This window comes from Carya illinoinensis, chromosome 11, assembly GCF_018687715.1.
Source record: "Carya illinoinensis cultivar Pawnee chromosome 11, C.illinoinensisPawnee_v1, whole genome shotgun sequence".
Classification (NCBI taxonomy): domain Eukaryota; kingdom Viridiplantae; phylum Streptophyta; class Magnoliopsida; order Fagales; family Juglandaceae; genus Carya; species Carya illinoinensis.
In genome coordinates, this window is record NC_056762.1 from 40,856,006 (window position 1) to 40,867,722 (window position 11,717).

General features: G+C 37.1%; 1 protein-coding gene across 1 annotated transcript; it reads left to right on the top strand.

The window, feature by feature from the left end:
* Positions 1–6,362: 6,362 nt before the first annotated feature.
* Positions 6,363–9,865, top strand: LOC122280672 (protein CUP-SHAPED COTYLEDON 2). The gene is made up of 3 exons (XM_043091649.1): positions 6,363–7,381; positions 7,480–7,763; positions 8,778–9,865. The coding sequence occupies exons 1-3, from the start codon at positions 7,201–7,203 to the stop codon at positions 9,414–9,416; spliced, it is 1,104 nt and encodes a 367-aa protein (XP_042947583.1). The 5' UTR covers positions 6,363–7,200; the 3' UTR covers positions 9,417–9,865.
* Positions 9,866–11,717: the final 1,852 nt, after the last annotated feature.

Sequence of the window (11,717 nt, forward strand, 5' to 3'; positions counted from 1 at the left end):
GGCCCTGCGCTGCCTTCCTCCACGGCGCAGCACCACCGCTCAGTCAGCCCTCTACACGGCCGCTCCCATGCTCCACAGCCCCTCCACAAGCTCACCGTCTCTCTCACCGTCGATCTGCTCTCCCCCACACGGATCGGGCTCCACCTCATCTCCTTCAATGCCGTAAACGAACCCGGCCAGAACAGAGTAAAAATTTGAATTTGTAATGGACGCGGTTTGCGAAATATTGAAAATGTAGATCGTTGAGGATGCAATCGATAATTGCAGCGGGAATTTTCTGGGACTGCGACGTTGTAAATCGACCCAAACAATTAAGTGCAGCGATTACAATCGGTCCTCCAAAGCAGTTGCAACGGCTTTCCTCTGTTTTTTCCATCAGTAAAAAACGATGGAAAACATCTGTAAAGCCAACGATTATAGACATTAGCTGAGTTCCAGCATAAGCAACGATTATATGGCGTCCAACATGCGACGAAGCAACGATTGTTGGTACAGTCCATCAGCTGCGAAATATAGGGTGATTTCCGAAGGATTCAAGAGCTGCAACAGGGCGTATCCTTTGTAGTGGTGGTGTATAGACGATTGAAGAATTTATTTAATTTATATAAAATTATTTTTATATATTTTTTATATAATTTATTAATATGATTGATTAAATTAATTATTTTATATTAAAAAAATAATATAATTAATCATATTAATATAATACATAAAATTAATTATATATAAAAATTTTATATTTTTATTATACGTACGAAAATACAAAGAAGAAGAAAACAAGCTGAGTACTGCAGCTCAAAACTGACAGATACATTTTTCAATTGCATGCATTCATACGCAGACAGCGACCCATAACACGACATTACACAACCAATTGAGCAACATCCTTTCAACCTCTACCCACCTAGTTAGCTACGACTTTTCAATAAATATTTTATCTCATTTAATTATTATAATTTTTTAAATTTTATATAAAATAAAATACATAATTTAATTTTTTTAAATTATAAAATAAAAATAATATTAAAAATATATATTTTAATAATATTTTATTCAACTTTTAACTTTTATCTCAAATTATATATGAAAACAAACAATACCTTAATTTACTTCAAACGTCAGCCTCAAGCAATCTAATTAACATCCTAAATTAAACAACATCAATCATGGTACCCGGCCCCCAACAAAGTAATTAAGACATCCTAAATTAAACACATTAATCATGATACCCGAACGAAGATCACCAACTCATGATCATCATCGACTGAAGAACATGTTTAGAACCATGCAGGACTAGTACTGTTGTGTAAAATCAATTGCAAATTGAGCCATGAATATTAATCATGCAAGTTTAGCTAGCTGCTATATTAACTAAGTGGTTAAAGCTGCTTAAAAGACATGCTTGCTACTCGAGATAACGTTTGAGGGAAATCATCAATAAATTAACGTATATATAAACCAGTAACTTATAACCTGCGAGTCCAAGTATGAGGTAGTACTCAAGCTTCCTGCCCAGACAAAACGGCGAAATGCTAGCTAGCTAGGCCTCCATCGATCGATACAGCCCTGAACAACGACTGATCAATTATAGAGAATAGCTACGTTTTAGGTTAGAAGTAACGTCGTACGTACGTACGTTTAAAGTTCCCCCCACAGCTGCGGATACGCATGCCATTTGGATAAGTTGGGATGATTCATCAGAAAGATAAGTTTTTATACATATAATTATATTTAAACAAAGAGGACTATTTTTAAACGTCTATCCAACTTGACTTGCTTAATAATTTACACGAGAAGCAATCAGATGAAGTGGAGCTCAGGGGAAGTTAAGTGGAGATCTCCCTGTTATAAATTGATATGGCTTCAAAGTGAGAAGACAATAATAAATATAGCATGTGCAAAAATGAGTACTACCCGTTCCAACTTCCAACGTCATCTGCAAACGAGTATGGTGAGAAGCATGCGATCCCACCCTCGTCCTTATCAGTGCACGTGGCAAATACCATACGCTGTCTCTGATATGTGAGGTTTGATAGGGTCATTATTTATGTTATATTGCACACCACATACTTATAAGTTTTAATAAAATATAGAGATATTTTTTATAAGATATATAAATATTTTTTATAAGATATGTAATATATAATAATAAATAGCGACTGTTTATAATATTTTCTCCTAATCTGTCTGAGTCGTCTCTCTTTTTTAAATCCATATTTTTAGGTTAAGATTTCATGTAGTACGAGATTGTGACATACGGTGTTGATTTTTCTTGCTCCAACAGATCGACCAAAATCCCAAATGACATCATCGATGGTAATGTTGTATTTAAATTTATTTTTTTATCCAGCAATCCCAATCACATTGTTTTTTTTCATTATTATTATTGTCTTAGTTTTGACTTTTAATATCTGTTGTTGAAAAATCTACAAACAAATCCAATCAATCGATAGTAATGTTGAATTTAAATTTATTTTTTAATCCAACAATCCCAATCACATTATTTGTTTTCATTATTATTATTTTACTTTTGGCTTTCAATATCTTTTGTTGAAAAATCTACAAACAAACACCAATCAATCAGTAGTAATATGCATGCATGCTCAGTGTGTTAACATTCGTAGTATGTCATACGTGTAAACTCTGAAGGAATTAATTATGGAAAGTCTATATCGATGAAGAAAAATATAATTGTAAGCATAATTATATATTAGTCTGTACATCAATATGATGTGATTGATTAAAAAATAAATTTGATTAAAAATAATATTAATTTAAATTTTAAATATAGATAAATCAGTATTGATATACATATTAATGCGCGATCGTACTTATACGTAACAAAACTCTATCGATAATACCCTTTTCAATCACTCTATCGGAGCTAAGATTGATTTGCTAGGAGACCTGGGGCGTCACACCATTGGAATCCTAGTAGTATAATTGCTGGTACTTTATTAAAAGTATCTGTTTGGAAGCACGGAAATGATAAGAATCTCCCACAGCCACGAGGTCAGTGCAATAAGATGATGCTCCATTCCAGGTTATCATCCAGTCAGACTCAGTAGTTGTATTTTCCCGGTACTCGTCGTGGCCGTTAAAAAAAAATAAAAAAAAAAAGAACTCAGGTTTGTGAGGATTGTTTGGAAAACAGAGCTCATGTCATTTCATACTATTTAAAAAATTCTTAAATTAATTTTGACGACATGTTTTGCATATCTATTACCGATCTTCCACACTTGCAACACAAGAAAAGTTGAGACTTAGGAGTGATGAAATACTTGTGATGCCTAATTCAGTTTTTAGATCTTAAAAGAGAATTTAAGTGTATAAGAGATTGTAAGTCTATAATTCTAACTGAATGTTCAGCTTTTATATTGGCTATCAAGGTGATCCTCCATATCCTATGTTAGAAGTGCTTGTCTTCTATATGTGGTACAATGTTATTATCTTTAATATGGTCATTGGTGTGGTCTCCTCGAACCACGTCCTCATGGCAAGTTAACAAGTATAATCACTTTCTATGCGCTCCTTCAGAGACAAAATTCTGAGATCCCTATCTGTCTTCTGTAGATTAAGAATGACATGACTCTTTTAATACGTGCATACAGGGTGATGTAAAAAATGTTGACGTCTCATCGTTCCATGCCTACTTTCTTTCCGCATGGCCATGGGTTTCTCCTTTCATTGGTTTGTGCACCAATCACAACTTAATTAGTTCCTCGAGATAAGTCAGGTCCAACCCGATAAGGAGGTAAGCATCCCTTTTAATTTTTTTCTCAAATACAAATATTTTTTAATTTTAAATTTTTAAAATTTTAAACTAATCATTACTTAATATTTCTATTTTTCTAAACTTTCAAATAAAACATAAAAAATAATTCAATATTTTTAAATCTGAAAACAAAAATAATATTAAAAAAATAATATTTTAATAATATTTTAACTTTATAATATTTTTATTTAATTTATTTTACTCATTTTCCTAAACTTCATAAATTATCATAACTTAAATAATTTTATTACTATTTTTAATATTTTTTTAATCTCATATCATTCATCGTAATGCCATACTCTTAACAACATTTTCTGTTTTTTATGCACGGTGATTCATGCATGCAAGTCAGACAGCTGGTAACCTGTTTCACTTGCAAAGTTTAATAATTAAGAAAAGGGAGTTTCGGCCCTTGGATCCTAAAAATATGGGCCTTCTCAACAGATATAGAAAAAGCCCATAAACCGAACAAGTTGCGGCTCTCCAAAAGAAGAGAATGAGAGTATGACGTGTCAAGATCAAGGACGAACTGGACGGTGGCAGATCATAACTTATTGGTGTGGACCGCAAGATTGTTGCGAACAGCGGCTGCCATAGGTGGGCGTACTGCTCATCAAGCTTTAAGCAATGGGCCAGCCGTGGTGGCCATAAGTCAGTGACCCGCACTACAACGCGCCGTATGTGGAGGCGGCGGGGGATGACATACGACTGTCGTCACGCGTGATCCGCAAGGCCGAAGAGATCTCTCTCGATCCACGTGAAAATAGTATTATAAAGATAACAATATTATAAATTAAATAAAAAAACTGATTTTTTGGGAAAATAAAAAGCTATAAAATGAGAAAAAACTGAAAAAGGGAAGTCTTTTACGTGAAAAAGTCAACTCAGTCGAGGTTGTGTGCTCTACTGCAAGTCTGAAACCAGAGAGAGCACTTTACTTAGTTGGATTCGTAATGAACCGGCCGGGTTAAACGAGGGTCTGTGCGGTTCAATTGATTTTCCAAGCGAGTTATGTCCCATAAGTACATGAAGTACGACGGATTGTGGTTTTTTATTTTTTATTTTTTAAAGATTTTGTTAGGTAAATACTGGTGCAAATATTGCAGGGAAATGCATGAAAATGGGTGGCGACAAAGAAATACACAAGGGGGGATTGGAGGGATGATTTGATGTAAAGCCTGAAAGTGGAGCTGTGCAATCAAAATCAGAGCATGATGTGTCAAAATCCCATTGCATCAATCCCTCCCAACCCCATTGATTGTGATGGGTGGATGGGATTGCTCAATGCAAACATATGCATGCTTAATTTAATCATTTCCTCTGTTGAAATCCTGATACTGATTATTTAAAAAAAAAACAGAGAAATCATTTATAATGATTTGAACTCACGTAGCTTCAGAATTCGTGTAAAATTGAATAATAAATTGTCTACATTTATAATACAGAATATATTGTATTTGTTATTAGACAGACTTTATTATCATCTCTATATATTATATATAATATTTATTTTTATTAAATATATAATATATACATAATCAACAGAATAATTCAATTAATTTAAAAATAATGAAACAAACAAGAATTAAAAAATAAAAAATAAAATAAATATAATATATAGTGTGTGAAGATGAGAATAGTAAAACCTAGATAGTTTAACTTTTAAAGTTAGCTGAGATGGGAATTTCAAATTATTTTTCTACTTTTTATTAATTTTTTTTATCATTATTTAGTTAAAACTATTTAAAATCACTTTAATATCTAAACATAATTTAATAGATCAATGGAATGAGCGAGATTGGTAATGTAAATATCTCACTCGCTTTTCTACACAATATTTATTATAGTTATAAGTTGATTTGAATTTAGAGATGAGGTGAGATAGTTTTAGATGAAAAAATAAAAATTAAATAAAATATTGTTAGAATATTATTTTTTAATATTATTATTATTTAAAAATTTTAAAAAAATTAAATTGAGATTTAAAAAAATTAAATTATTTATTATATTTTATATAAAAATTTAAAAAATTATAATAAAAGAAAAAAATGAAATAAGTTAAAACACTGTACGAATCCAAACCCAGCCTTATTGTGATAAGGAACATCAACATGCAGCACAATTACAGCCACAGTCCCACCCTGTGTATCTTTTGCTACAAGAACGATCACAAAGGAAGTAGAAGATTAAAAAGTACATACAAATTAGATAGATAACAACATCCTCAAAAGTTCACGTACATAATCTTGCATCAAGGCATGCAGAGAACGTAAAAGAAAGAAAATAATGCGTGTAAAATTATGTGTGGGTATCCCAGCCACCAGGCAGTGAGAGTAAACTTTCATTTTCCCCCCTTGTTTTAGCTACCTCCTGGGGAAACTTTCATTTGTCTTGTGTTGCTGTACCTGCTGCATCATAAAAATGTCCTTTGTATAACTTGATAGAAAAATTAAGTATTGGAGCAGTGATTAAAAATAAAAATGGAAGGGAAATCATATCATCTGATTGGTTGCAGCAACTATATATGCTCTTCGAACTTCGTCTCCTGGACACCAATATCCAAACAAACGGACAAATGCCCGAAAACAGAGACGATAATCAGTGTATCTCAGAGAGAAACAGTATCGAGGAGAGAGAGAGAAGTACGTACAAAAAGCAAGATTGTGGAGAAGAAATAAGATGGCGTGTGATAAGAATGGTTTGGCTGTGTCTCTTTGATTATTTAATACATGTACTGTGCTGACAGAGGAGATGTGAAACAGCTTTATTGATATATATACATGGTGAAAGTCTATTTCTTTCGTTTTTATCTTCCCTCTCTTTCTCTCCCATTAAACTACTTTTTGTTCCCTTTCCTCTATTTTCTTCACTGACACAGGAATACCTGCACATTTTCTCACGCACGCACGCATACTCAAAGCAGAACCCCAGAGCCCACTCCGTCGGACACATACATCACTCCGTTTCTCTCTCTTCCCCTCTCCAGCTATGTGGATATGATAAGGGCCTTGTCAGTAGCGCAGAGAGAGAGAGTGGTAAAGAGGAACAGAAGAGGACAGGGCAGAGAAATCAGAGAAATTTTTTGCAGCCATACCATACCTATTATTTCGCATTTTCCGCTCTGCCACCCGATTCATCAAATATCTGTGAAAAGCCGATATAATAATCTGTGCCTCAGCCAAACCAAACCTAACCCAACAACTAGCCAGGGCAAACCCATCTCCTCTCCCCAATTCCTGAGTTCTCCTTTTGAGTTCGTAAACCCCTGTCGTCCTCTCATTTGATTTTCACCGATTCGTGAAGATTCGGAAGCAATATTCTCGTCTGGGTTCTTTATAACTCTCGCAAAGCTCATCAAACTTTTAGGGTTTTTTTTTTTGTTGCTCTCTAAGCTTCTTTCGTTTGCTATTTTTAACTTTCTTTCCATGGAGTCCTATTGCTATATTGATAACGGTGACGCCCACTTGCCCCCTGGATTTCGTTTTCACCCAACTGATGAAGAACTGATCACATACTACCTTCTCAAGAAAGTCTTAGACAGTAATTTCACCGGCAGAGCCATTACTGAAGTTGACCTTAACAAGTGCGAACCATGGGAGCTACCTGGTAATTTTTTCTTCTCATAACCAGCTCAATTCAACTCACAAACAAGACTCCCGTGTTTAAAAAGTTTGTAAAAATCTCAAATCTTTTGTTTTTGTCAGAGAAAGCGAAGATGGGAGAGAAAGAGTGGTACTTCTTCAGCCTACGCGACCGCAAGTACCCAACTGGACTCAGAACAAACAGGGCTACTGAGGCTGGGTACTGGAAGGCTACTGGGAAAGATAGGGAGATTTACAGCTCCAAGACTGGTTCTCTTGTGGGAATGAAGAAGACGTTGGTGTTCTACAGAGGAAGAGCACCAAAGGGAGAGAAGAGTAACTGGGTCATGCACGAGTACCGGCTTGAAGGCAAATTTGCTTACCATTACCTCTCCAGGAGCTCTAAGGTTCTCTCTCTCTCTGTCTCTCTCTCGGTGTTAAGATTGATTTGCACTTTCTAGAGTAAAGGTGTCACCAGTCCTAGCGGTAACGTACTGAGTTGAAGTAGTTGATCATAGGCTTTAGTTAATGCGCACTGTATCTATGACTAGCGTTCTTGCTGTAATGTGAGGTTGGCTCTTTAACTTGGTTGTGCTATTGATCGATGTTGATCCTGTTGTGTAGTCAGTAGCGGTTGGTAAAACTGTTCCATCGGCTTAATTTAGAAGCTGAATGGTAGCACTCGGGCACTTTAGGTCTTAAGTTAATGGAGTAATATTGCTGGTGCTATCACGGATATATGTCACCGAGAACTGTCTCGTTCTCTATTGTCGGCATATTGGAAAGCGAGATTTATTGCATCGTTTCCCATTGCAGATAATGTTAAAAGCATTGCTGCATACATTGATGTTCGAATCATAACGCTTCGCATTCTGAAAACTAGTACATTCTTCGGCCTCTTCAGACATTTTTAATGCATATGCAAGTTTTGTACGCAGCGTTCTGTTTGGTTGTACCTCATTAGTAGAGCATTCATTTATGATCACCTACTTACAGGAAGCCCTTCAGCTTTCTCTCAGATAGTCAGATCTCTCTCTCTCTCTCTCTCTCTCTCTCTCTCTCCATCAATCGGTGGATGACTAGTGGATGGCATCGCATCCTAAACTCGTTTGGGTCACTCATGTTTGGAAAGAATTGGTTTGCCATCCTCGGTCGTATGTGATTGTATTTAAGGTCAGACCTTCGAAATGATGGTCCATGCAATTTTATCCGGTTACGCTGTAACACTTGTAATAACGGGTGCATCGGGACTAGCAGAATTTGAAATAGATATTGGCTTTAACGTTGACGTACACTCTACTTGCAATTTAATTGTATAAATCTTATTCCCAACTCATGCTTTTTGTTTCGTGCCCTTAAAATTAATTTTCGTGTTTATTTTTCGCTGCATGCAATATACTGAAGTAATTTTGTTCATATAGGACGAGTGGGTCATATCCCGGGTGTTCCAGAAGAGCGGACCCGGCGTCGGCGCAGCCACCACCAGCGGCGGCGGTTGTATTAGATCGAGGAAGACCCCCCGCTTCAACTCTGCTATAAATCTGTTTCAAGAACCTAGCTCACCTTCTTCGGTCTCACTCCCCCCGCTCCTTGATTCCTCTCCCTACCCATCCTCCACCGCCGCTTCCACTGGCACCCTTAACGACCGTGAAGGCTGCTCGTACGACAGCTCAATTTCCAGGGAGCACGTGTCCTGTTTCTCCACCATCGCCGCGGCAGCTGCCTCCGCTGCTGCCTCTAACTTCAATCCCAGCTCGGACCTCGTTCTACCGCGGCCTTCGATTGCCTCAGTCGACCATTTCGCCCTGTTCCCAAGAAATGTCGGGGTATCAGCGTTCCCGAGCCTGAGGTCGTTGCAGGAGAATCTTCAAGTTCCTTTCTTCTTGTCTCCGGGCTCGACGTTGCCGCTCCATAGTGGCTCAGCCGAGCTTGGTCTCTGCAGCTCAGCTGGTGCATGGCCAATGCAGGAGGACCGGAAGGTCGACAGTAGCGATCGTGGGCCTGATGGCGGTAGAATGGGAATGGGTACCACCGAGCTTGACTGCATGTGGAACTACTAAAAAGCTTCAGGTTACGTTTCTTCGGCCTGAACAATTCGATAAGGACGCTTATTAGGATTTAGTAGTACTATTATTAGGGTTTTAAATTTAGGTAAGCATTTTCCTTTAACTCCGAGTGGTTGTGCCGATTCGCCTCTCGTTCTAATGGTGAAACGTCTGTATCGAGTCTCTGCCAAATCCAGCTTATAAAAAAAGAGGGTAGAAGAAGAAAGACTCGGGGAATATCCACTGCGAATATGGTGGATCATGATTCACTGCCCAGAAAGGTGACTGGTTCAATATTGTTTGTGCACGTTAAGTTATGAACCACAACCTATGTATGTAGTGGTTAACTAATTTGAGGTTCCTATCTCTGGTGAAGTATTTGCAGTCTTTTGTAGTTCTATGACTACTTGGCAAAGCTTTTATTTGGTGTAATAGTAGCGAATTATAACTGATCCCTTCGCTCAGTGGTCGGATGCTTCTTGTTTTCCATTATTGTGGTTGAATGGATGTAAAAGAGCTTTCAAATGTTGTGGTGGCGTTGATTAGGGCTTCTAGGGATGCTGCATGCTTCCTTGTTTTGGTAGCGTATCGCGTTGAACTGTTGGGTAGCTTTTGAACCAAATGATACGTGCACGAATTAAAGGTTCAATTGGACTGCTCGAGCTCAACTATATGGGAAGAATGTGCAAGTTTACGTGAAATAAATAAGGTACATGATATATAATATTGTAAATTATATAATTTAAAGATCTTATTACCCGTTCGCGAAAATCTAGATTGATTCGAGATCATGAACGGTCCAAGGCCTGATTCGTGCATGGAATTCCTTTTCAATTGGTGTAGTATAATGGAATGGAAAATGGTAAGGCCAGCAACCGCTTCCAATTTTTTTTTTTTTAATTCATTTATTTTTAACTTTGTAATTAAGAATGTATTTTTTTATTGATATTGTGATTTTTTTTAAAAAATATTTAGAAGTATTAAAAAAATACATTTAAAAAAAAGTAAGAAACAAAAATGTAAATTTGTCCTTGGTTGCTCCCCCCCAGCGGTAGCTGGGAGCGGTGGCTCACAGCCACCCTAATGGAATTACTTGGAACGATTGATTATGTACGGCCTCTTTTGCACGGTGTTAACCAATGTGGGAAGAAGCCTTAATGAGCACTTTGATCGAGTCATCAACAGCAGACACACTCCCCATGCTAACGGCTAGTCTCCCAGTGAATATAGTTGGAGAATCGGAGCAATCCAATTATTGGATTGTTCCAAAGGTCTATATAATGGTAACATGAAGAATTTTAAAGGTAATAAGGAAAATAAAAAATAAGGGTCCTGATCGGCCATTTATTGTGAATCGTAGTGTATTTTTCTTCTTCCGTATGCTATATTAGTGAAGAGAGTATATATTGGAATGTTAGGGTCATGATCGTGCTGATGTGCTCTTGTGGATTTTCAATATCCCTCAACCCAGCTACCATACATTTTTTCAACGGCATTTAATAGGTTGTTGAAGTTAGATTCACAGAGGGTCCTCAGCAGGGTTCACTGCCCACATGGATTTTGCAGGTGCAAAGAGACCAGCCTCTGAGAGGACTGTAACCTACGTGGCTCTTGGAATGGGACAGGTTTATTGTTCTTCACTGAGACCATATATATTTTCTTTGGTGTGAGGGTAACACAACATAAAAGAAAGTAGGCGATTGACCAGTCTATATGCATAATGCAAGAACATGGCCTACCAGTACCAGCTTGCTCCAAGAAATTATCATGGTCACAATGTTGTACCGTCTCGTGCCCCTACAGACGGTGGAAAAGAAAAGAAAAACTAGAAAAAGCACGCACTCGGATATTTGTGCTCAATAAAGCATGTTCACCAGTCGTACGTGTTGTTTGTAATACTCAATAATCTAGAAAGCCTTACATATCTCTGATAATTTTCTGAATTTTTGGTGGATTGTGAATGAAAATGCCTTGCCAGCTAGTGACTCTGATTGGTATATGTCGAATATAACAGTTGACAAATGATCTGATCAATCCCATAATTATTATGACTTTTCTTAAACTGATGGACAAGAAAAACCCAAAACATGGACCATTTATAGTTAAATGGTCCATGCTGCAACATTATGTGTACATCACAAACGAGACCTGCAAAGAGTAGCGAAGAAATTAATTAGGAGGCGCTGGCATGCATGCTGATGCTGTGGCGCCTGTGTTCATGGCCACAGGCTTGGCTGAACTGTCGAGTACCTCCTGTACTTGAGCGTTCTTCAGAGTGCAGAGAATGGGAGTGTACGTTTGTATATAATCATAATT